This window comes from Aptenodytes patagonicus, chromosome 3 (assembly GCF_965638725.1).
Source record: "Aptenodytes patagonicus chromosome 3, bAptPat1.pri.cur, whole genome shotgun sequence".
Classification (NCBI taxonomy): Eukaryota; Metazoa; Chordata; class Aves; order Sphenisciformes; family Spheniscidae; genus Aptenodytes; species Aptenodytes patagonicus.
The window spans coordinates 54,412,253-54,438,819 of record NC_134951.1 but is presented as its reverse complement, the minus strand read 5'-3'; the positions used below and the strand labels follow the sequence as shown (position 1 = coordinate 54,438,819).

The following is a 26,567-nucleotide window of genomic DNA, read 5'->3' as shown; positions in this document are numbered from 1 at the left end:
TCCACATGCATTCTTTTGTTTCATTGAGGAACTAGAAGAATACTCAGTACTTTCTTAAACATTATTTATGCCTTTCTTAAAAGTCCTGGTTGTTCATCCTGTGGTCTCTGCTGAATGATTGTTGTATTTTTAATCTTAATTATGGAAGCAGCTGAATGTCATGACAATATAAATTTACACTGGTGTAGCAATAGCTTCCTGGTACCAGTGCATAAAGACACCTATCATCCTACTGATGTTTTGAGTGTCTGTGCATTTCTAATTCTTTGCTTTATCTGCCAGAATTCTTATCAAAGTCTTTGTTTTATGTGTAGATCTCTTGCTGTTGGGAGTGGAAGCATGATGTGCCGTGCAGGAAGCGTGGTTGCTCCTTTCTGTGTATATCTGAGAAGTGTTTGGATTTTCATGCCACTTGTAAGTATTTATTTCAATGGTGAATGTTTCTGGTTTTGAAAAGGCGTATGTGTCACTTGTTTTCTTAGGAACCAAAAGCTGAACTTATATTTTGAAAAGGAAATTGAATGAACCATTCTTCGTATAAATTTTACGTCTCAAAGTAACTTCATATTGTTAAAAATATGCAGCTAAAGCAAAAGGAAGACTTTGAGTCACTGAAATCTTCTGAAAAGTTTTTACAATGGAAGATATAAACATACTTATGCACTGAATCCTAGTATAAAATTGATAAAAATATTTTTCATAAAAATATACTTTATCTACCATGTAACATTTAGGAAGTGTCTTAATCCATACTTCTTTACTCTGCAGGCCTAGCAGTTTTTGACCATGCTTATGATTTACTCTTACCTTTTTTCAAAGGCATAGTTCTTCCATTCTTGGAATTCACCATGGGTGGCTGTTTTTTCTTAATATTATTCCTTAATCTTTTCCATGGCTTCCCTGGGACATTGCATCTTTGGAATAGCCTTCCAAAAGATCAAGAATGTCTTATGCTTACTATACTTCATCTTCACAGCTGTCCCAAAGCTCCTTTTTCACATTTTTCATTTACAAGAACTAAACAAAACAATTCATGAGATGATAGAAAAAGAGAAGCAAATGGTATATTGATGAGGTTCATGGTGACTTTGACAAGCAACAGAACCTTGGATTCATTAAGCACATCCTACCTGTAGGTGACTCCAGGTCAAGCTACCATTAGGTTTTGTCTTCTACCTCCAGTTGCCCCAAGAAAACAGAGGTGAAACCATTCCTTCGTGGACTTTGGGCATTTTGTCTGCATTACGTAGCTTCAAATCCATTTTGGACAAAATATTTTGTGTATTTACTGCTTCCAAATGAATCGCATTTCTTCATTACATTTATGTTATGAGGCATTTGCTGCTTAGAAATCCTACAGCTATTCAATCCCTTTTTTACTCCTGAAGGATAGTTTATGCCCATATATGTAAAACCAGACATATATACATATATGTAAACCAAAGTTTATGTTAAAGCTTTAAGTAGAGAAGAGTTTATTAATGATTTAAAAAGAGTTTTAATTCTTTCAAAAACCCTTAGAATTCACTGTGACTAGCACACAAATGTTATATGTAGATTACACATGTCAGAAGGTGAAAATGTAATGGGATGTGTCTTTGACCTAGATTCTTACTCTAATTTTGTCTACCACATTGGAATTTCCTGAAAAAGTGGCATTGTGTCCTTTTGATTTTGCAACTATAAAATCTTCAGTTATAGATGCTAGAGTTTGGTTTCAGAGAATTCTTGGGAACTTGTTTCATTATTTAAATTAATTACTTGCAGTTGTTTTGGATGAAAGTTAAGAGGATGAAGCAGACCACAAATTAATTTATTCCCTCAAGCTCCTAAAAAATGTTTTCTTTCTTAATAATGGCCCCATACAAACCAAGATATCATAGCAGAAAAGACGAAGAAACATTTGCACAACAGAGTGGTCATGGGAGAACATTCTTTTTCTCTTGTCAGTGTTCTGCTTTTACTGGCTGAGATAAGCTTTATCTGTGCAGAAGTGCTGCAGTTAGTTAAACCACAGATGGGGAATGCTCAAACATGCTGGAGAGCAGTGCAAATGGCGGTATAAACAGAGGAATTATTTCAGCTGTGAACAACTCTCAGTGTACAAAAAGTATCCAGAGTATTTGTAGACTTGTGTAGTAGTTCACAGTGAATATGTTTTCATTACTAGCTCCTATTATAAAACATTCATCAGTTTATTAAATAGGCTTGTCCTGAGTTGGAGCATAGCGTGCCAAGTCTCAGGTAACGTAAGTGTTTTGGAATGGAAATGAAATGGATTACATTTGTAAGTAAACTGATATACATCATGTTGATCTATTGTATACACCACACATTGTCAAGCAGTTACTGTTGCTATTTGTTTGACAGTCTGCCTCCCATACAGTTATGCCACCTGTGAGTAATGCAAGCATCTCATTTGAATGACTATAAATCTTGAATAACTTGCCAAGTATGTTTCTCATGTGACAACTTTCTAGAAAACTTACAGTAAAGCAACTGCTCCATGTGTAATTTCTCAGCTGTTAAGAATTATGTTACGGTAGTCCTTTAACAGACTTGATTTTTCTCTCAGATAAACCATAAATTATAAATTTAAAAAAAACTCCACTGAGGTCAGTAAAGGTAAATGAATGCAAATCCTGTGTCTAATACTAGTGGATTTTCAGGACAAGATTTAATCTTTTTTTGTTGAAGTAGGAATTTGTAAATAAGATCACATTTTAGATTGGCTCAGAGCCATCAGATGTAGATATAAATATAAAGAGCAGACTAGAATAATCATTTGTTCTCAGAAGTAAAAGTATTATTTTGTAGGGATATTTAATTCAAATTATCTTTTGTTCTAGACTAAATATATTAAGTCCTGGTCTTAGACAACGGTGAAATTAAAATTGTTGCTCCAGGTAGGGAGGAAGACATATGAAAAATGGTGGTAAATCTTTTTTTGAAGTTAGTTATGGTAGCTGTTAGAAGCTGCTGCCTGTACTGAAGTGTTGGGAATACTTCAAGAGTTTGACTAAGCAGAAAGTCAGATTTGAAATGAAGACCCTGAAAAAGCAATGAATTTAAGCAGGTACTCCTGTCAAATTAACTTCAGTGGAGCTTAAACATACTTAAATACTTTGTACAATAGTACACTTTAATCCATAAGCATTTAAGTCATTGACTATATCAGAAGAACATTTTCTGATGTTGAATTCTGTATGTAAAATAGTACATACATACAAAATGTACACATTTGTTATGAGCAAGCAAAGAGCTAAATTATGTCAGGTGCCTCATGAAGTAGTCCAAGATAAGATAAGACTGCAAAAGACTTGCTTTGACTAAATGTGAGTAACTTCATTGACAAGTGTGGTTACTGCCCCTGAAAAGGTAGATGACATTTGAGAAGTCCTTTCGTTAATATGCTGTATCTTAATTGTTTCATATTCTGTCTTTCATAGGAAATATTGGAAAATGCTTTGTAGGGTCAGGGAGAAGGGAGACACACTGAATTAGTCGGCATGCAGCAGCTTTCACATTGAAAAAAGAAAAACTAACGTGATGGAATAGAGTTAAGAGAGCTGAGATGAAAAGGCAGGAAAGATGGTGGTGTGTTCGCTTACAGAATAGTGAGAGTTTGCAGGGGAATAAGAGGTAGGTTCATGAGGAAGGAAAACATGAGAAGAATGCAAAGTGTCTAAATGACTAACCGAAACAAAGACGACACACATACTCAAAGCACACAGTGTTGCTTTAACCTTGTTCTGTTGGGCATCAGTAGTGACCCTGCTCTCATAAACTCCAAATGTACGGGTATCCATAACCTTCAATATCCTTAACAACCCTCAATATCCTCAAATATAAACTTATGAGAGCCTAAAGAATGTGCACAAGAGAGGTTACCGTGGAATAGCTGCCATGTGTCAATTCATCCTGTCTTACCATGGCAGAAAATCATATTTTGATAGTGGAGAAGGGTTTTGACACTCAGAGGTGAGACTTTAATATTTTGGAATATATTTTTAAATATCACCCATGCCACATATATATATCTCTCTCTGCAAAGATTTCCCTCAGTTTGTTTGTCACTCGGTGCCATTTCCTCTGGTCACGTTACTGCTAGGATTTTTTTTAATTTCTCATGGTAAGAGCATGACTATTTTATTTTCACTGTATTTTATAGTATTCAACAGTATTTTGCTTAATTTTTTATTTCGTCAGCCTCTATATTTAATGCAAGTGCAAAAAGAGGAGTGTATGCAACAGTGTGAATTCTGCTTCTCAGAAGAATGCTTGAGATAAGCTGTCCTCTTCTTTTGGAGGAGGGGGGAAGGAAAAGCAGCACGGTGCATTTGCATGAAAATAGCTCTGTTCAAGGTTACAATGGAGAATTCCAATTTTAAAGCACCTTTCTGACTTAAGGAGAAAGTCTGGCTTAGCTGCAGATGGTAGCTGGCCAGTTCTTGTCTCAAGCTCTGTGTGAGAGACATAGGCACAGTCATTCCAAATGCTCTCTCTCACACTTGGAAAGAAAGTATTAAACAAACAGGACAGACCTGAGAATCAGCATAGGGCAAGATAAGGATAATACAGTATCAAAGTGCACAGTCATAAAATGGAAAAACACTGAGGCCAGGCATGATGTACGCTGTGGAAGCATTTCTATCAAGAGAGATTTGGGTCATCTATAACCTGATGTTGGAAGAATGTCAGGGTTTTAATGCTGTTCTGTACTTCAGAGGAGGAAAGTGTGAATTGTTCTTACTGAACAAGGCACAGAAATGAAGGGAAAGAAAAGATACTCCTGGAGCATGTGAGTGCTTCTGCATCCACCCCACATGATCCTGATCCTTGCACCACTCGTGCTGAAGTAAGCTGTCGTTACGGAACTGTGTACACCATGGAGAAATCCAAGATGTGATCCCAGTGCAAATGTCAGTAGATGCCTGCACCCCTAACAGATCTTTGAAACTGCAGTTGAGCAAAGTATTCCTGTTTATGCAGCTCATTATCTGCTGAAGCGCTCTCCTGAGCAGGGATGTGCGCTTCTGTGGCTCCAGGCCGGCGATCCATACTGAGAAATTCTGATCTGACTGTGTGCAGGAGGAACAGGCACACAGGTACAGGGGGAATAGGTTCAGGAGCTAGAGTGCAAATTGAGATTACAGGTGGCAGGGTAATTGTAGCTCTATGAACATGCATGTAAAAATAAATGTATGTGATCCTAGAATCAGTTCTTAAATACATACCTGATAGTAGCAATACCAAATGAAGAGATGTGTATTGTTTTCTCCAACAGAATTATTCCTGCTTGCACTGTATTGATCCCTTGTGGAACAAAACACTTCACTTGCTCTTCATTAATTCTGCTGCATGATCTTTCATTTATGCAAAAAAAAAAAGGCAGATCTTTTATACAGTCAATATTTAAGACTTGCTTTACATTACCGTTCCTTGTGCTTTATTTTAAATGTACTCTCAAGCAAGATCAGAGTTGCATAACTTGAAGGACGTTTCTACCTTTACAGCTACTGTTTATTTCTTCTAGTTGCTTGTTGGAATCATGGCTCTTCTGAGTGGAATATTAACAATAATGCTTCCAGAAACACTGGGAAAACCATTGACTAATACTTTGGCGGAAGCTACAGAAATGGGAAGAAACAAGAAAAGCTGTTCAGGAAAGACTCCTCCGGCACACAGTGGTGCAGCATTAGAAAAGATAGAGATGTTTTGTCAAGAAACAGTCAGCACTGAGAAATAAAGCAACAGCAAAATGGCTGTTCCCAATTTTAATCATTATCTAATTTATAAGATATTTTTATTCGAGAAATGTGACTGTTCTATAATATCTGTGCCTTTTAATTTGTATCCAGTCTTGCCTTTTCAACAGAGCAAGTATATAAAACCTTTTCTACATGACTGAGGTACTGCAGAAAATTTTATAGGAGTTCTAGATCCCTTGTCAAACTTACACAGGCTTTAGAAAACCTATCTGACTTTCTGTGACCAGTTGGAATGATTACTGTAGATGTTGGAACCTACCTGATTACACATGTGTAAAAAATATGCCAATTCTTTGCTTCACATTTTCTGCAGTTAGATTTGTAAACCCACCACAAAGTGCCCTGTCCGCTCTCGTCCGGTTGCAGCTGACGCTTACGGGCCTGAGACTTCAAAACATGGTAAACTCAAACAGTTATAATTCAAGAGAGAAGCCTTAACATTGCATCAATAATTTCAAATTCTAACTAATTTATTCTTTTTTTTTCAAATTTTCTACTGGAAAAGGTGCCATTGCTAACAAAGGAAAATAGTCTCTGGAACAGCTTCTGACTGAAAAAATACTACTAAGTTTGCAAAACGTGCAAATAGTTTGTATACTATTCATTCTGTTGAATGGCAAATGTATTTTTATTAGTGGTTTAGAAAAAAAGTTCACTGGATTTACTGCAGTCTTAGGACGTTCTTTTTAGTTTAGGTAAAACTAAAATGCCTGATGCCTTCGAAAGTCATATTCATTCCAGACTGTTATTTCAGTGCTCCCCTTCTCACTTATTTCAGCTCAGATCTAGCATCAGGTTATTCATAACTTTCAAGAGCTACACCAGCAACTTTGCCAAATGCCTCCATCAAGGTCTTCTCAGTCTTCAGTGGAGCAGAATAAGTGGCAAATGGGTCTTACTCAGGCTCTCTGCACAGAGGTGGACTTCGTTATTAATGAACGTTTAGTAGACATGGTATCTACACACCGTTTTTCTCATAGACCAGCTGTCTGTAGCTCATTTTTTCCTTATACCAAACAAAATCAGTTAGAAAAATATAATTAAAAAAATGGTAGCTGGAGGACACTGATCAATAGAAGAGTGACCGGTTACTCTCGTAGTTTTAGTCGAAGTGTCTGTAAATGTCCCACTGTTGTCACACCTCATGTGTACATCAACACTTACTTGCTGGTGCAGTGATTGTGCCTTATGACTGTGGACCACAGAAAACTGATAGATAGGAATGCATCATTCTGGCTGCTATTTTTATGGCTTTCTGTCCCACCTCCCCTTTTTCAGTTTACCTCCAGACCTGGGGGTTGCTTCCTTGCCTGAGGATCTGTATCCTCTTCTCTCGGCCACCCTTCGTTTGAGGGGGGCAACACACAAAGCTTCTCTGTGTTGAGGTTCAGACAGCCCTCTCTTGCCTGGGCTGCGTGAACCCTGTCATCCCTGGTTTGAAATCAGAGTTATTCTCATCTTAGGCACCTACTCTCATGCTAGCTGGTACGAGCTCATCAGAACAAGTTTTCCCTTGTTTACTTCTTTGCCATGTACCCCAAAATGAGACATCTATATTACTGTAGATAAATATTCTATATACTGCAGAGTTTAATGGTCACATTTTTCAATTATATCTGCACAGCCATATTAGTTTCAATGACTTCTGAAACCAGAATAATGGTTTATATCCCCCTATAAAAGATTTTTTTCTTCACTGCACTGTCCTAGAGTGTCAAGAAGCATTTTGGTCCTGGTATTAGGACATCATATCCTATATGAGGACTAACATTTCAAAGCTAAGCAAAAATCAGTAAGTTTAAGTTCAGGGAGTTTCTGTGTGATAATTACATGGAAAGCAGAAGGGAATCTTGATGCTCCCTTCAGTTCTGTGGGTGTTCCAATATTTGCAGAGAAAACCTCCGAAGAGAACTGCATAGAATACTATGGCTTCTGTCCAGATATATTAGTTCAGCAAAAGCATGTGCTTAACCTTACCCACGTGAGTAATCCCATCATTATTCAGAGAACGACTTGAATACATACTTCGATGACTGAAGATAGGATTACTCACATGCTGTGGCTTTTTATTTTGCTGAAGAGCAGACCTGGTATTCTTCCACTGCTTTCAGATCCTCCTCCACTTCCCAGAGCAGAACAACTCTCCTTATCTGCAAGATCTGTTGCCTTAAACAGGGGTTTAACCATGCTAAAAAAGAAAACATCATTCAATAGACCTAACAAGCAATTAAACCGCTACTGTCTTGACATTGCAACCACCACCACCTCCCCAGAACTCCAATTAATTGCATTATTTTGGGGTTCTTCCACACTGATACTCCCTCTTTTCTTAGTGCAAGGTCCTATCTTAAACTCCTTAGTCTCGAGTGCTGGGGCCAGTAGAGTCTATTTCTAACAAGGTACTAAAGAACAATTAAAATTAATTCTTCTACTTCCTTACCTGCCGAATAACTGATCTGGGGGTTACCCTGCTAAGAACAGTCAATGCATGTTCTGTGTTCCTTTGACTTGAGGGATTCAGGACCTGGTCATCTGTAATTGGTATACATAAGGTAAAGCAAAAAAAAAGAAAAAAGCAAAAACTTAAATGCGCAATGATACTGAGCAGTCCTTACAGGCTAAAACTTAATGATAATTCTAAAACACAACGTAGTTTGATGGCTTTTAATCCCAAAAGCCAGTTCTTCCTGTCACTGAAGTCAGTATTTGGTATTTGGTCTTTGACTCAAATGAGACCTGAATTTCCCTGAACTAATGATGTTACTTTTTTCCCTGGAAATAAGAAGTTTATTGATCTACAGGTACACCTTTTGTGTTTTTAAGCATGAATAGCTTAGAGGATGCCTTGGGGTATCCTATTCTTTAACCTGAGGAAGCATATTACTGTAAAAAAGGAAATAGCACGTGTCTATATGTCTCTAGCATTTTTGTTTGCTTGTTTTCCCCATATGGACAAAAATATGTTTAACACTAGTCATACGTTATAAACGTAGCATAGACAGGGTGAGTTGATTTCTTTCTCTTAAGTATTCATAGATTATCTAAATCCTTTCGCAAGAGAGCACTGAGTTTGAGAACAAATGCTTCTGTTCCTGTGGGGCATATTTTCCTCTCATTGCTCATAAAAAGAATTCCTTTTCATAGTTTCTTATCTGAGTCCTTAAGTTCTTTTATGTTCATATTTGTCATCTCTATCTTAGTGCAAATTTATTGTGCTGATCAATGTCTCTGGAGTTACATAATGGGTTTATGAGATACTGGATTAGAATTCTTATCTGTCTTAATTGCTGGTCACTATTGCACAACGACAAATGTTTTTGTCCTAGATTTGATATCATATTTTATTAGACAGTCTTGCAGTTTGTTAAGGATATACTTTCTGGGTTAAATATGGGAATGAGAGCAATTATTATTAGTTTAATGATAACTGAGAAAAAATAGTAAGTAAATGCATTTGATATTTTGAATCTGTATTTTAAAACAGATGTATTTTCTACTTTAATAACTCACTTCAATTTCTTTGTGCAAATTTCCATAGTTTAAACATCTATGTAGAAAAAAAAGCTATCTAAACTACATGTGCTCTGTGTCAAATGCTTTGGGTGGTACCCTGAATGTCTCAACAAGGGAGTGAATCCTGCCTGAAGGCTGAGGGGTTTTGTGGAACAGCTCTGTGGAAACAGAAGATGGTCTGACATCCCAGCTCTGGGATGGAGGAATCTGACATTCTCCTGTATCTTTCACAGCTTATTTTTACCAATTCCTTACATGCAGTCACCTAGGAAGCCTCTGTAGCATTGGGCTCAGCAACATGCAAGGCCTGCGAGTGCCTTACAAAATGCGAGGTCGCTTGCGCCATGGAGGCATGATGCCAGAAAGGCATTTGTGGCTGCAAAACGGAGGGTCTGGATTCATCCTATAGCCTTGTACAAACATATCTTAAAGATGCTTGTCTGAATCCCACAACAGATTGATAGCGGAGAAATTGAACTCAAAGATTAAAAAAAAAGAAAAAAAGAAAAAAAGAAGAGTGTTGACAAAAGAACAAGTTTATTTTATCAGGAAAAATTCTGGTAAATGCAGTTGAGCATTATCTGCATTGTTACATCTCTCATGAAGAAAGGTTAGAGCACATCTAAGTACTGGTAACCTAATAATTTTGTACAAGATTCTGTACCAGGTGGAGTGTGCATTTTGGTAACATGGGGGAAGTATGTACTCATGGCAAGGAGTTTGTTTGCCTAGGATATGTGGGTTTAGTACAATATATGTTAATGGGATTTTTTATGTGTATTTATTATTTGCAATTATGTGCAAGAATAAAGTCAAACACATGTTATTTAATCTTTACACCTTCACGTAATTTAATGAACTCCTAACAATCACCAGCACTCCATTTGGTACATGCTCCCTTGTAGGAGCTGGGCTGGCGCTTTGACATCCCACAGAGATCCCTCCTGCCGGGAAACCCATGGGATACCTTCTGCATGGTTTAGGCTGGCAAGTATCACCTGCGTGCCTTTTTCCTGTTTGTGTTTGCAGGTGTAAACCAAGGTTTGGGTAATGTGTTAGGTGGTGACTATGACAAGATGTGCATTAAAAATGTAACGGTTTGCATTTCAGTTGCAGGAAGAATATGATTCTTTTTTGCCTTTACTTGTGTAAGCTGGCTGGGGCAGTAGTCCCTCAGACAAATTCAGTAGTGACAAAAATAGCTGCAGAATATAGGAATGACGAAACAATATAACTTGTAACTACTTGGTGTTCAGTGGATGTGAAAACTAACTGTAACTTCCTCATGCAGGAATTGGAGTGGGCAGACAGCGCAAGGAAAATGAGAATTGCAGTAATCTATAGCCCTATTCTTTGTCATTTGTCCTCTTAGCCCTTCTCAGCAACCTATTTATTTTCCACTCCCCTTAAATCTCAAATTTAGTGCAAATTACTCAATTCTCCATGCATATTGTATTAATCTTATGTTTTCTGATCAAGTTACACCCATCATTTGGCTTAATCATTTGTGGTTTAATGGCTTTATATGTCCTTGCCAGGTGATTTAGGTTCCTCCCTGAAAGTAACCATAGTGAATGGTTCAAATATTTGTTTGCTAAAGTTGAGAAATTTGAATCATCCCTGATAATCTGATTTCAAGAGCACTGAGTTCAATCAAGCTGAGAAAAATCAAGCCTAAAAAGTATATACCTCAAATGGGGAAGTATCCTTTTTTTAATATGACTGATATAGAAAAATGCTTGCAGAGAGGTTTGTACACAAAACCAGCTCTTTCAAAGAAATTACTATCCTAGGTTTATGAATTATCAGAAGTAATGGGGAATATCTCATTTACTGACAAACCAACTCTTTTCTCTTTGCATTCCTGTCTAACACACAGGCTTGGATACTGCTCGGGTGTTCGTTGCAGATGAGTAGGATCCAGCCGTGGCGTGCTCACAGGCATCTAGTTACTAACGTTGCCTCATAATATTCCATGTGGAGACGAACTGACTTGTACAGGAATAAGAAAAAAGCAGCACCAAGGGGTGATCCTTGTGAAGATTCTCTCCACAGTCTCACTGCCAGTGATGAGAATGAAAAGCAGTTTTGACTGAGGTGATCAGGAACATAGCAAAAGAACCAGGGATAAATGGCCAATCTCTCAGTAAATATTTTCACAAAGCTTTTCAATAGGAATGTCAGTACTGCTGGTATCTTCCTCGTATTGAGAGAATTCCCCCAAAAGTAAGTAAATAACATGGGAAAGCAGCAAGATGAGGAGCAGCTTAACCTCTTTGCTGAAATGGTAACTTGCCGTGGACATTGATGCTTGACTTGATCTTTCAGCTGGTTAAAGAAGTGGCAGAGAAGTGATTCATGCCATTCATAAGATCAGAAACAGGTCAGCACTGCTGTGTTCACAGAGGTCATTTCTGCTCATCGTTACTGCTCTATTCAAGAGAGTACACAAAGCAAAGGGAATGCTAAGGCAAAGGGAAACACTTCTTAAGCACTGCTCGAGCTGGGTTGGTGGTGTGCTGGGATGCCACTGCCGGTCATTGTTCAGAAGCAGCTCCAAGTACAATCAGGGCTGTGTTTGTTTTATGCCAGAAGCCTGGTGCTCTCTTCTTGAGTGACCAAATCATGACTTGCATTCAGTCAAAGCATACAATAGCCACTATCACAGAGTTTGTCAGGAGTGTTTTTGAAATACAAATAGGTGAATGTTGCACTTGGAGTACTATTTAGCCAATTATTTATTAGTTCAAAATGACATACTTTGCACAATACACAGAATAGTATATACAGAAACATCCAGGGGGTCTTCAGCAGTTGGGCTGTTATGCAGAGCTTCTTGTCTGTCCTTGTGCTTTTTCCCATCTTTCGCGAGAGAGCACCAACATCTGCAGCAAAAAATTTCTCATATCTTGAAGGCCTCAATACAGAATGGCTGATCTTCAGTTAATCAGGGCCCTGGGAGTTAGACCAAAGAGGCTCTATATTGTGCTGTTCATTTTAGGGAAGAGCAGAGGTAAGAAAAACAGTGGCAGCACTAAGGAGCTGAAATTTCTTCCCCTTATAGATGCCTGCATGGATAAACAAGCATTTGTGGTGGGAAGTCACACATTTAGATTACATAGAAAGAGGTGACAAACGAAGTTCTTTCCTCATCCTAAAATATGGCAAAACATAGTGTGTTCACCCTTCCAAAATACTTTAGCCCATAGAAGACTAAGAGTTTTTCAATGAAATTACTTGTCGTGGTTTAACCCCAGTCGGCAACTGAGCACCACGCAGCCGCTTGCTCACTCCCCCCGCAGTGGGATGGGGGAGAGAATCAGAAGGGTAAAAGTGAGAAAAACTCGTGGGTTGAGATAAAGACAGTTTAATAGGTAAAGCAAAAGCTGCGCACACAAGCAAAGCAAAACAAGGAATTCGTTCACTACTTCCCATGGGCAGGCAGGTGCTCAGCCATCTCCAGGAAAGCAGGGCTCCATCACGCGTAACGGTTACTTGGGAAGACAAACGCCATCACTCCGAACGTCCCCCCCTTCCTTCTTCTTCCCCCAGCTTTATATGCTGAGCATGACGTCACATGGTATGGAATGTCCCTTTGGCCAGTTTGGGTCAGCTGTCCTGGCTGTGCCCCCTCCCAGCTTCTTGTGCACCTCCAGCCTTCTCAGTCGGTAGAGCATGGGAAGCTGAAAAGTCCTTGACTAGTGTAAACACTACCTAGCAACAACTAAAACATCGGTGTGTTATCAACATTGTTCTCACCCTAAATCCAAAACACAGCTCTGTACCAGCTACTAGGAAGGAACTTAACTCTATCCCTGCCGAAACCAGGACATTACTGTGAGAGTTGGTATCCCAAACCAGCATGCATTTCCTGAGCCTCATTCTCAGGAAAAGACACACTGGGAATTCCCTGAAACATTCAGCCTTGCATAAACATCCGACACAGAAAATTTCAATCTGAATCATTCAAATTTGGTGAAGTTACAAGCAATGAGAAGTAGAATCTCCGGAGGAGAAATAGCAGGTAATTTTAATCTTAGTTGGCACTGCGACCTCTATTTATATTTTAAGATTTCCGTATCTGAAAGGCTCCTCTCCAAAGCTATTGCAGATATCCTGCAATGACTTAAAATAGTGTGTATTTTACAATCAATACACCAAGCCCATCAACAATTTCATTTCTAAACAAGCAAACCTTCTCCATTCCTCTGCCTCCTTCCCTGTCTTATTCAATACCCTATTTTCAAACCACTTGGAAAAATCAAGCTATACTATAATTTTGGCAGAATTATTCCTTGTTCCTTTCACTGTTAAAGGAAAAAAAACCCTAAAAATTATGCATCTGAAAAGGTGAGTGATTACATATATGTAATATACGATGGCTTTAGTTTTATCATTTAAGAACACGGCTACACTGGGAGGCGAGAACAGCTGCCTCCAGCTGTATGTACAGATGCCCTTTGGATGGCTGCCTGGTCTGTATTTAAATGGCTACAAAGAAAAGGCACCTGCTTGCAAGATCCATGGCAAATGTTCAACAGGACTGGAGGGGAGCAGTCTCCAAACACTGTCCTGCTGAGCCTGTTCAGGGACGAATGCTCAAGCAGTCAAATATTAGCCAAAATGTCCTGCCAATGGCAAATACCCTGGAGCCAAGAATCCCTGGTATACAATTTCATCCTAGTCATCCTGCAGACAGGTTTGTTTTTGATAAACTTGTGTTTTTCTGCTGAAAAAGGTTAATCCGGACAGTCTTGCCTGGCTGCGCTCGTCAAGCATTTGCAGTTTAGCAGGGACTTGTTCCTTCATTGGCCTGTGATGAGTGAAATGTCCAGGCCCACGGACACCCCATGTTACTGCCATCCTGACTGCTAGCATGATTGCTCGAGCACTATGGCAATCTTAAGGCAGCTTCAGAAACATTCAGAACATAATCAATTGCTTGTAAGAGAAGAAAAAAGACAATATATTCTGCTCGGGACAGCAGGGCCCCATGAGCCTCCTCGAGTGCACCGGGGAAATCTTCAAGGAAAAAAGTTATCGGCAGGCGGTGAAGGGCACGGCTCCAGCAGCGCCAACGCGCGGCTGCCAGGCTCTCCCGGGAGAGGTGCCAGCGCTGGAGGCGGCCTTTGCCCAGGCACAAACAGCTCCTTCATTAGCAGAGGGACGCCGAGCCAGGCACTCGGGGAGCGGCCTCGGAGAAGGGGAGCTGCCGGCAGCCCCCTGCGCCCCCCCACTGCCCCGGCAACGCGCTCCGTCCTCTCCCACTCTGCTTCCCCGCGCTTCCCGGGAGGGCGACTCTTCCAGGCAGGACCGGGGGCCTTCTCCTCACCAGGTATTGCCTTCTCTCCCTGCTTGCTTTTTTTTTGGACCGTACTTCCAGTTGAGGAGGGAAAAGTTAGATGACAGAGCCCTTTTGCTGCCGAGGGCCGGGGAAGGTGCCCGCAGGGGCTGCACGGGGACCTAGCGCTGCCCCGGGGACTTTCCACAGGGCACAAACCAGCTCCTTAGGCTCAGACAGGGAGAGGTTTAGGCCACACATAGAGGCGGTCACACAGTAAAAGTGTGGTGGCTGTCACAGCTGGTTCTGGTGTGAGGGGTGAGCCGCAGGGTTTGGCCAGGCGTGTGAGATCCCTGCTGTTTGGGGTGTGCTAAACCTCAGCTTCTCCCTGCTTTCCCCCTCTCCCCACACAGAGAGGCAACGGGCTCAACAACCCCCGCCCTGCGGGGAGTGAGCAATGCAGACCTCTCCGGTTTTGGAGAAAAGCAAGAGTATCGCTTGGCATGTAGGTGCTGCTGGTGGAGGTTAATATTGTTGGTACCTTATAGCATGGGTATAACCTACCTTCCTTTAGGAGGTATTTCCCATGCATGCATATGGAGACAGCTATCTGAAAGAGGAGCTGAGGCCTGCCTGGTAGCCTCAGGTCTCTGTGGTGGTGGCTCGGAGACACCTGCTTTCCGGCAGTAATGCTGTACGTGCACCCAGCAGAGAGGCTGAGGGGGTCCCGAGGAGCCTCCAGCATCCCTTGTTCGGTGAAGAGAGCATCCTTGCCTTCCCCCTGTGGCAGGCCCCGAACGTACGTCTCACAGAGCAGCCCAAATGACTGAAAAGGGATCAGGCCAGAGTCAAAAGGCCAAAATCAGGGCTCCCTCCTCAGCAAACCCCCAGCAACAGATCCAACTTCGTCAGCGTCTGTAACTACCTTTAGCAAAGAGCCTGGCAAAACCCCTCTCCAGGATCAGGTGAAGGGAAGCAACACCAAGGGTGCTTGTGAACTGGGGAAGTGAATAAACAAAGGAGTGATCTGCAAAAAAAGGAAGGGAGAAAGCGTTCCACGTCAGGCACGGACGGGGACGGCGGGCGCAGCCACCCCGGGTGGACGAGGAGCCCCTCCGGGAGTCCAGAAAGGCTGGAGCCTTTGCTCCCCGGTACCGCAGGCTTCAGGCGATCCAAAAAAATGTTTCAGCACTTAGATATGGTGAGAGTTAGTTCAAAAAAACCCCACAGGACTTCAAATGTAACAGGTTTTGGTTTTCTTTAGTTAATTCCTGTTGATCCATTTTCTGGTCAACAGTTCAGCTGGGCTTTTTGAACTGTTCATTTGGTCGTGTAAATATGCTTAGCTTGGTAGGTCAGCCGGGTTGTGACACAAGCTAAGAGCGGCCAGCCTGCCACGGAAGCATGCTCATGGAGTTGGGCCATAAGGGGAAAAGGGTAGGGCGAGGGGCCGTGCCCGTAACACAAAGATGCCAAAGCAATAGCGTTCGTGCAGCTCTTGCAGCTGAGGGACGCCAATTTCCCAGGGTCCATCGCAGCCTGAGGGGCAGCCTGGAGGAACCATGGGCCAAGAGGCTACAGCTGCAGCTGGCAGTGGGTGTGCATGTTCCTGTGCATGTGTGTGCATGTGTCTGCTGGGGACCAGTGTACTTAACCGTACTGATCACTTTATCCACTGATAGAATGATGTTAAGACTGAGGGTCAGTGGTGATACACAACTATGATGTGAGGCAAGAAAGAATAAGGAATGGATCTAATTAAACCTGCAATTTAAACCCCCTTGCATCACATGAGGCTGACATTGTCTCCTCAGCTGCAGGAGTTGGGAGATTAAGTCACATCACAAAATATCTCAGTATTTTTAAAAATAATTCATTCTGGCCTGGGAAGAGCAGGACAGAGGCAGGGGGCATGAAGCCCATGTCAGGCAGCCCGTGTCTTCTTCGCTGGGGAATTACAGCTCCAGGTGGCTCTGTCTGGCTTCTGTCCCATTCTTCTGACAATGACATTCTTCTGAGAAAGGACAGAGAGCTAAACAATACCTGACACCCTTCGCCTCCCTCCCCAACAGTTACTGCAACTGATTTGCCTTTTAAATGCTGATTTTTGCAAAACCCTTAGCACAAGCCTGTCTGAGGGGGCAAGAAGTGTCACCCCTGCTGGCACTAAGCTGGCCTGCACATCAGCTAAAAATAGTTTCTCCTCCTGTGCCCTCCCAGCAAGGTGCTTGGCTCCCAGCTGAGGCAGGCTGCGCTGCCAGGGCAGAGCCACAAGTGAGTCTTGCACTCATAGTGGGGTCAGTGGCTCTGCAAACCCCCAGCTGCGCTTGCTCATACAAGCTGAGTGTAGCCTCTGCTTTGCACCCGGTTAATTTTTGGCACATTAGCACAGTAAGGCTTGATGTGCTCCTGGATTGCAGCAGTAAGTGCTAGAAAAGCAGTGTGTTCGACGGGTGCCCATCGTGGCCTTCTGAGCCATTCCCGCAGGCTCCAGCACTGCCAGCAGCCCCTTTCCACCCTCACTGGCTTCTGCAACATTGGGATCAGTTGATATCAAACCGGCTCGTCTGCAAAAATCCCATCCAAATTGGGAAGACTTGTGAAACCTGAACCTCTGCCGAGCTACAGCTCCCCTTTCTTCCCTGGCAGTGGGGAGGTCAGTCAGGAAATTCAATCTCCATCACGGTCCAAGGGCTTCAGTGAACGAGAGCGGTGAGGGGCAACCGAGAGCACATCTCTGGCAAATGCATGAGGTACCCGGTGCATATGTTCCAGCAGGACTGTGGTCATCCATGGACTGCTGGGAGGCTCTCTGGGTGTGCTGACAGCCACACACGATTTCCACAGCTGCCAGAAGGTTTGTTAATAAAAATGTGTTTAGAGACCTTTCTCAGAACCCATTTTCCTAACAAAAGTAATTTCAGCATTATTAAAACTCCCCTAATTTCTTGTCACTCCTTTTCTTTTCTGTGTTGTTTTTTTTTAATAACAATTACCAGTACAAAATATTCTGGAGACTATGGTAGGGAAGCATACGCCGTCCATGATCTGACCCTCCACAGGCGTTCCCGGTGCAGGTGGCTGAGGCAGCCTGGGGCGATGGTAGAGCTGAGGAGTGCAGCTTTCATTCAAATCAGCATTTTTTCAGATTGGGTTTGTGGGTGGCAGTGAGGCAGGCCAGCAGTTCTGGTTCAGGGTTCATCTTTACCCCTGCAGTGCGTCCTCTTTCCCTGCTATGTGGGCACTTTTATAGTCAGCTTGTGAAAGAAGATGTAATAATTAACAGGAAGAAACTTAAGCATCACGCTGAGAAGAAGAAGAGGGGTTGTAACAACCCTCAGCTGTGATGCAGAAGGAATGCAATGATGAGCAACAGTGCCTGGTCCTCTCTTCCTTCATACATAGTAGGGACGTCAAATTTTAAGTAGTAAAACCTCAGGGGTAAGTGAAAAGCTGTGTGAAGAGTTATGAGCAAGGATCGCATAAATAAACCTGACCTATCATAATCCCACACAGTCTCTCTTGCCTAAACTTACATCAAAGACGCCAAAAGCCACAGGAAGATGGGAAATCAGCCCATCCTTATAACTGCAGGCACTTGTTTGCGGAAAAGGTTCTCAGAAAGCAATTAGTGAGGCTGGATTTCTACAGTCAAGAAGAGTGAGCCCTGTAGGAGAAAGCAAGACTGTAAGGGAGCAAGACTAAAGGTCCATATCACCCAGCATCCTCTCCAAGAGTGAATATTGGTAGATATTCCAGGAAAACATAAGAGCCACAGGCAGAGGAGATTTTCCCCCTACATCCCCGCTCAGCCTTTGGCAGTAACCCCCAGACGAGTGCCTGAGCCAGCAGGTGCACCCCAACTCGCCTATTTCAAAGCCACGGAAGGATTTATCACCTCTGAGGTTGCCCAGTTTCTTTCAGGCCCATTTAGATCCTGGCTTCAAGGGCGCAACGAGTTGCATGGATCAGTTGTGCTTCATGCCTCTGCCGGTGTGAAACCTGTTAGCTGGCCGTAGCCAGGTGCACAGGCCGGCACCTTGCTGGGACAGGCAGCCAGGTGATTATCAACCAGGAGCCGTGTGCCACTCATCAGCGCCGGTGCCAAGCTCCGAAACTTGGCCAGGACAAGGGAAAATAGAGATGCTGCACCTCCTGGAGTAGCAATCAGCAGTTGAAGATGCTGAGGAGTGGAGTGGAGCTGCTCCAGGACATAAAGCAGATTATAAAGCAAGGCAGAGAGGCGAATATACAGGCTTTTGGGGCAGCGAGGCTGGCTAGCTCCTGGGGACCACTGTGTGCTGCCAGGAAAGCATAGTAGCCTCAGATGCCCATGAATCTGTCCAAGGCAGTGGGTCATGCTGGCAGGTACAGGGGCCAAGGATGGGTTGGAGACCTCAGGTCACTAGGGGCACAAAATTCCCCAAGGTACAGGTAGCTTCTCTTCCCACACTTTTCCCGCCAAGGCATCGTGGCCCAAACAATTTTTGGACGTGGAGTGTAAACAGCCAGGCTGTACCTTGTGAAGCTATGCATTGCGTTTAATAGCTAAAATTCACGTTTTCTAGGACAGAGCTAAGCAGGTAACCCAGTCCTCAGGGTCAGAGGGGGAGCCCTGCACAGCAGGGGAACTGAGGTGCATGTTAAAAAAAAGTCTTTCACAATGTGCCGGACCCTTTGCTCTGTGTAGACAATTTGCCTCCTGTGCAATTTGCTTCCGCTGCCCAGGCGGTGACAGACCTCATTGCTAGAGATGCTGATGTTCAAACAGCCTTTTTTGCTCATGGTGCCTAAAAGCCAGTTTCCCCAGAGCTCCAAAGGCACTTTTGCCCCCAACATGATTAGCTGCCCCAGGGGGGTTATGTTACATCTTGTGTGGGTATTTCATAGCTTGATGAGGGTGTCCGGCAGGGATATTGGTGACATGGGATATGTTATTTCCAAATGCACCTAGGTGCCTCTCTCCTCTGGCTCTGCACCCCGGAGATGGCAGCACCCAAGGTTGCAGTGGTTGGCGCAGGAGTTATCGGCCTGTCCACAGCACTGTGCATCGCAGAGACTTGCCCCAGCTGCTCCGTGATGGTCCTTTCAGACCAGTTCAGCCCCAACACAACGAGTGACGTCGCAGCTGGGATGCTCATCCCTCACACCTACCCAGGTGCGTGCAGCCTGGCGTGGCGTTGCTCATGGCACCGCATGCAGCTGTGTGCCCAGGTATGCAGCGATGCACAGAGGTTCAGGAAGAAAAGAGCCATACCCTGCGTTCCCTGTCTGTCCTGTCTCCTCGACACTGGTTTGTATGCTTCTCCTCTTTGCATTTTCCCTCTCTGCATGTTTGGTTTTGTTTACATGCAGGCACACCGATTCACGTGCAGAAGCAGTGGTTCAAAGAGACCTTCACTTACCTTTTTGCCATCAGCAACTCAGCTGAGGCGTCAGAGGCTGGCATTCACCTGGTCTCCGGGTAAGAACAGGCCCCCAGGGCAGCCTTTGGTATGCGTGTGCCACGTGCTGGAGCACGCAGAGAGGTTTTCCTTGCTGGAGTTCAGGCATATTCCCTTCATGGAGTAGCACTTATGACCATATTCCCAAGAAACTGCATTGCAGCTGCTCAGATACTATGTATTTTCAAGCAAAATTCATGCATAGGTGTGTACAGAGAAACCACTCAAGACTGGCCAGCACCAAATGTCTTTTAATAACTGATGTTTTCCATACCATCATCCACCAGTTGCTTGCAGCAGGGGCAGTCTTCATAGTGATGGGACTGCAGGATCCTCCAGCTTCAGCAACAAGGTATAGGGATGCAACTGGGGTGTGTGTGTGTTGGAGGTGTTTTATGCTGCCCATTATCTACATAGAAATTCACCTCTTGGGAGTGTTGAGGCTGGGCACTCTGGAGCTTTATGGGCACCCAAAAAAATGTGACCAGGTGTGCAAGTGGCGCTACATGAAGGTCCAGCCAGGGTGGCCACAGCTGTGATGGGGACACTGTGTGAGGGGACTTTGTACTTCTACAGCTGGAATTTCATACAGTATAGTTGGAAGAACTCCCTCCAGTTTAGTTACCCCAGTGTGTCACCTGCAAGCTTGGCTGTGGCAGCCCCTCTGCCTGTTTGCCAAGGTGGGTATTGCAGTAGCAGGCAGCAATGTTTCCCTGTTGCTGTTAACCTTGCAGAGCTGAACTGATGAGTGGGAACAGGTTCTTGAGTTCCTGGGTTTGTGCTAAGATTGCCGTGACACATAACATGGCAGAGCAATAGTGACTAAGTTTTGCAGCTTTTTCTCTGTGTCCTTTTAGGTGGCAGGTCTTTAAAAACACTCCCAAGGAAGAGTTACCTTTCTGGTCGGATGTCGTCCTGGGATTTCGACCAATGTCCGAAGCAGAACTCCAAAAGTTTCCGCAGCACCGATTTGGTCAGGCCTTTACGACACTGAAATGTGACTGTCCACCCTACCTGCTGTGGCTGGAGAAAAGGTTGGTTTTGCTGCAGGCTGGGCATGCAGAGAGAAACCGAGGCAGGGGCACTGGGGGCGAGCTGGGGACTCCTTGAGAGCCTTCGGTTTGAAGAAAACTGGAAAAGGGCTGTTTCTCACTGGGGAAAATGCAGCAAGCTCTTCCTTGGGGAGAAGCACAAGAAATAAATACCCAATTTTTCCAAAATGTGAAAGGCCCCATCTATGCAATGTCCACTTTCTACCACTGTGGCTGTACAGTGGGGCTTAGAGTGGGAGCACCTCTGGGCATAGGACTGCATAGCCACAGGGGCCACGCTTGGCCAGCCAGACCTTGAAGGTACATCAGGAACATGCCATGTCCTAAGAAAACATGCTCCTCATTTGTCAGACTTCCCAAATATATCCCTCTGTTCTTCAAGATACATCCAACCCCTGGGAGAATAGGCACATCTGGGAAGATGTCTTATCTGTGAAGACTTTGCACTTAAGAAGTAGCTGGACCAATTAATCTCAAATTTAGTCAACAATTGGAGGCATTTCTCAATCCAGTCGGGTGAAAAAAGGTCAAATAGCATCATCTTGTAACAAACCTTTTGGAAATGTTTGCCTGCGTAAGATGGGTGATGCATTCACTCCGAGGAGTTGTGGCTTCAGAGGCCATGCCTGGATTGACATGAAAGTTAGAAAATTTGCCGATTTCCAAATTTCCAAGTTTCCCCAAAATATGTGGATTTTGGAGAACCGTAGGAGAGTCAGGATGCAGATCTAAAAAAGTTGTGACACCTGGGATGTGTATTTAATCCATTTAAGTATCCCTAAAGTGAGCAAATAGCTGTCTCCGCTTAAGAGAAAGCGATAAGCTGCAAGCTGATTTGAGGTTAAGTAAAGAGACGTGTACCGACACCGTGGTACAAATTGCCAGCTCAGCCGGTTGCTTGGACGCCTTTCATCTCACTGCAAAATGTGAAAAAACGTTTCTTGTTCTAGCAGCCAGCCAGGCTGGGAGTACTCCAGCAGCACCAGTGCCACGTGAGGTCTGTGCCGCCTCCTCAGTGCACATGCTCTGTCATGTTTCATTGCTTAACTGAATCGGAAATTTCTGCTGAAGCACAACTAAGTTGTTCAACCCATTTAGTATCTGCCATCTGATTTCTGCTCCCTCCTTATTCCTGCTATAGCCTTCTTATTTCTCAAAGGATGTAGTCTAGTAAGATGATCAAGCTCCTTTTCTTTCTCTTCTCTCTGGTGATGAGAAATGAGAGCATATTAAACATGTAACTAATTCTCAACCCCCTAGTGACCTGAGCAGTATTTATAGACCATTCTCTTGGCAATCCACAAGGAAAACTGTTTTTGTGCCCACCTTGCTGGTCCAAAAATAGACTTCAGGAAATTTTTCCTGCTTGCTTGCCTGAATTCAGGAGTTTTCAGTGTATTTTTTATGCCATGATGGCGGAGTCCCAATTACAACACTTAGAAGCTCTCCCAGCAAGTTGCCCAGCCAGAGCTGCTGCATGAGACCTCCCCAGTTCCTCCCAGCCAGCCTCAGTATCCTGCTGCACCCGAACCCCAGCCCCCAGAGCGCCAACAGTGCCCTGGATCCTTGGCTCACTCACTGCTTTGTGGGAAACCACTGCCTTTATAGTGGGGTTGATCACTGTCAGCTGCCAGAGTATTGCAGAGGACAGGACTTCCCACTTAGTGCATCGTCATCGCAGATCTGTCTCCTGACTTGCTCATGCTAAAACCCCCAGCGACTTGTTCATGCTAAAACCACCCCAGCGACTGGATCCAGCTGACAGCATGTGGTGACTCCACCTCACGCCAATGTTTCTCCATGGAGAAGGGTATCAAGCTTCAGGCAAGTTCAGGGTAGAATTTGGCTTGAAATTGAGCTCAAAGGTGAACCTCAAGAAGGGATGAATTTTGCTGAAGAGCAGACATGGATGTGTAGTGCTCTGAGCTGTCCTGGGTGACTCCTGGCTGCTGCTCTAGAAGGGTGTGGGTCTCCTGGTGGTCCCATGCCACATCTGCCCAGCCTGCGGGGACATCCTGGGTACCCCAGAGCTTCGCATGTGGCACTACATGACTAAGTGGCTCCTGGTATCCGGGGAGTGAGTTGGGAATGAATGAGACGGTGTGTAATAGGCACATTAAAAGGGGTGTAGAACGATAGTGATGTCACTAGCAGAAATACATTGTTGAATAAATCTGACATTTTTCAGCTTGCTTGAGCTGTTAAAGCTTGGTACGGTTATAGAAATGAATCAATGAGACCATGAGGACCTTTCTGTCTGTCTAGGGTCTTATGCCAGACCCTTCTCTAATATTGATCAACTTACTGTATCTTTTCCAGCCCAAACAAGCTAAAAAATAGCTTTGATGAGACCAGATCAGACAAGTCACAAACAGAAACCCCATGGCATTTTCTTTGCTTTTTGTCCCATCTGTTGTTTGGTTTTGATCGGTATGTTAAAGGCGATCTATCCCATTTACTTAATGTGCATAATAATTACATGAGGGTTTAGGGGTTTCTTTTCTGCCTCACTTCTGGAGTCTCTTTGCAGGTTGAAAGCAACTGGCGTCCAGATGTACACCAGAAAAGTCGCAGACCTGTGGGAGCTGCACAGCGAATATAACATCGTCGTCAACTGCACGGGCATTGGAGCCCACCAGCTGGTGGGGGACGAGAAGCTCTTTCCTGTCAGGGGACAAGTACTCAAGGTTCATGCTCCTTGGGTGAAAAACTTCATCCGGGATGGCGATGGCTTAACTTACATCTACCCGGGGATACACAGGGTAACCCTAGGGGGAACCAGGGAAAAGGAGAGCTGGAGTCTCTCCCCTGATCCTGGCGCTACCAAAGGCATCTTTGACAGATGCTGCTCCCTTGAGCCCTCACTGCGGGGAGCTCAGGATATCAAGGTGAAGGTGGGCCTGAGGCCATCCAGGCAGTGCGTGAGACTGCAGAGAGAGGTCTTGAGCCAAGGAGGAGTTAAGCTCCTGGTGGTCCACAACTATGGGCACGGGGCAGGTGGCTTTTCAGTGCACAGGGGCACAGCCAAAGAGGCTGCTCGCCTGGTGGGAGAGTGCATTGCTGCCCTGCAAGGCTCCTCATCGAGGGCCAAGCTTTGAATGCCAGAGGCTCCTTTTCCATTTACGACAAGCTAGTGTTGCATCTCCTAGTAGCAGCTTTGGACTTTTACTCCATTACTGGATAGAAGGAACCTAAGACAACAGCTTGTGCCATTGCAGATGCTCGGTGGTATCTCACCTGGCTTCCAGCTGCCACCTAGGAAAGGCATGATGGGTTGATCCAAGTACTATTCCAGCTGTCCTTCTCCCCCATCTGGCATTGTTTCTGCCCTGGGCATTTCTCCTAGCCTCATGTTAAGGAGAAGGCAAGATGTATAAATATTCTTCACATAACAGGGATCAGATTGCTGCAGTATAATATCAATAACATCAGTTTAGCATTTCTTCATCTGCATCTAAAGGGTATCAAATGCACTAGGTTCAGATTCAGTAAAAACTAGTTCTCTCCTCTTGTACCAAATCTAATCTAGTATTGCCCTTGCTCCTGCCATCTTGCTAACAAACTTCACCATTTTCCATGTGATTTACAAGGAAAAGAAAATGCCACGCAGTGCTGCATTACAGTGCTCCGGGTCAGCTCTTACAGAAAGCAATGTCAGGTCACTGTCATGCACAGTGACCAGGCAAGTGTGATTTTAAGAGCATGTCTGTGACACCGATCACTGCATTTGCTCATATTACACCTTAACACCAAGTTTCTGCGAGAGGAGGTTGCCCCATATGAGCTACAGTTTTGTGCATCTTTTCTCACACTTGTTTGCAAATCTCTTTTTTTCTCCAAGCCCCTCAGATTTTGCTCTCAGACACAGATGATTTCCCCCCCCCAATAGGAGCATTGACATGGCCTGTGTTCTACAGAAGAGGGTTTTTCAGGGTGGGCTTGGGAGTGCAAGCATCTCTCTTCTACTTCACATCAGCACTGTCTGCTTTCCTTGCAACAGCTGATGTGAATAAATCTGTGACAAACCAACAAGGATCTTAACACCAGCTTCAGTTTCATAAGGGAGAGAAGAGCCAGTTAAGACTAGATAAACACTCTAAAGACGAATTTGTCTGTAACTGGACATGAGCAAGCTCCTCTGCCATAAGGAAGCTGAGCCACTGACGCCCAAACCCTCACTCCGTGGCAGAGGCTGAGCTGGGCTTTACACTCCCCTCAGCAATTCAAGCCCTTTGATGTGGCTGAAGATAGTCACTCCCCAAAATTGGAGCTTACCATCGAAGTACAGGTCTGACAGTGATTAAACCACTCATTAGATCTTAAATGGCTCATTCAAAAGCGTTAGCATCCACTTTTGACTAGTTTTTTGTCCTTGCAAAACAAATCAAAATCCTTCAAGAATTCACACGATTAAAATGAACTGATAAATAAAGTTCTAATAACGGAGCAAAGGTCACTTCTGTAGTGTTTCCTTTCATAAACAAGGGGGTTTCTTTCACTTGGGATGGCCTGACAGGACCAAGAAAGGCCACATTCAGACATGGCTGCCAACTCCTGCTGTTCTCAGGGGGGATGAGGACAGTTATCCTTCGCAAGGGACAGCTGTTGAAAGAAACATCATCAAATTAAATTATAGGTCAGTTAGCACCTGGGATCAGCCTAAGCTAGCCCCGCCTTCAGCAGTCTTGCCCTCTTCTCCTCAGCTCTGAAGGCTAATTTTGCACTCCCGCCCCCATCATTTGTCCTTTCCAGCGGTATGAGAGGGCAGAGCTGCTGCTTTTGGCATCAGTGTTGGCGTAGGGCTTGTCAAACTGCAGCTTTGTCCTCAGCTAACACGGAACAGAAAAAATACATGGGAAAATCATGAGAGTGGTCTATTTTTTCTTAATCTTGATTTTAATCTTAAAAAGTAACAAACAGTGTACCTTATCCTGGAGCAAGAAACACTGCTAATGCTAATGGGGTGTTCATAGCCCCGTGAGAAACCAGAATTCTGGTTGTGCACTTCTTGCTCTGCAGGGTGGGGAGGTTTCTTCTAATTTACTTCTAAAAGTTGTCTGGTTGATAAAAATGGCAAAATAGGTTCAGCTGCAAGGCCCGTCAGTCTGGCATCCTAGCTCTGGCCATGGCCAGCAGTGGAGAGGGCCACTTCTAGCATACCCTGGCCCATTCAGCTGAGGGGTAGCTTAGTGTTTCATGGCCCTCAGATCATTTATCTTCCACACATTTGTCGGATTGCTTCTGAAACCATGTACGGTGCTTTTGTGGTCCACGACATCTCATGACAACAGGTTCCATAACGGGAGACACTTTTTCGCCCAGGCACAGGGCTCCTTGCCTTCATGTTTGTCTTGAACCTGGAAACATCATTTGATGGCCCTTTCTTGCATCTTATGAGAAGTGGTGACTAGTTATTCTCCATGACCCTTCTTGAATTTATAGAGCTGTACCATTCTCCCTCTCGGACTCTTCTTTCCCACCTTGAAGAATCTTGGTTTATGTAGCT

General features: G+C 43.9%; 2 protein-coding genes across 7 annotated transcripts in view; both read left to right on the top strand.

The window, feature by feature from the left end:
* Nucleotides 1-10,393, top strand: part of SLC22A16 (solute carrier family 22 member 16) — a 40,653-nt gene extending 30,260 nt beyond the window's left edge. For both annotated transcript variants that reach the window (XM_076333418.1, XM_076333419.1), the window contains exons 7-8: nt 315-414; nt 5,537-10,393. In XM_076333418.1, coding sequence (XP_076189533.1) covers nt 315-414; nt 5,537-5,749 — 313 coding nt within the window. In that variant the 3' untranslated portion in view covers nt 5,750-10,393. The remainder of the gene's footprint in view (nt 1-314; nt 415-5,536) is intronic.
* Nucleotides 10,394-14,088: 3,695 nt separating this feature from the next.
* On the top strand, nt 14,089-25,516 carry DDO (D-aspartate oxidase). 5 transcript variants are annotated; one of them, XM_076333414.1, is made up of 6 exons: nt 14,212-14,619; nt 17,344-17,422; nt 19,520-19,723; nt 19,921-20,029; nt 20,867-21,043; nt 23,592-25,516. In XM_076333414.1, the coding sequence occupies exons 1-6, from the start codon at nt 14,278-14,280 to the stop codon at nt 24,157-24,159; spliced, it is 1,479 nt and encodes a 492-aa protein (XP_076189529.1). In that variant the 5' UTR covers nt 14,212-14,277; the 3' UTR covers nt 24,160-25,516. The 5 variants fall into 5 exon arrangements, with proteins under 5 accessions (XP_076189527.1, XP_076189529.1, XP_076189528.1 ...); XM_076333413.1 differs by having other exon boundaries at nt 17,341-17,422; XM_076333412.1 differs by lacking the exon at nt 17,344-17,422 and having other exon boundaries at nt 14,089-14,619.
* The last annotated feature ends 1,051 nt before the right edge of the window (nt 25,517-26,567 follow it).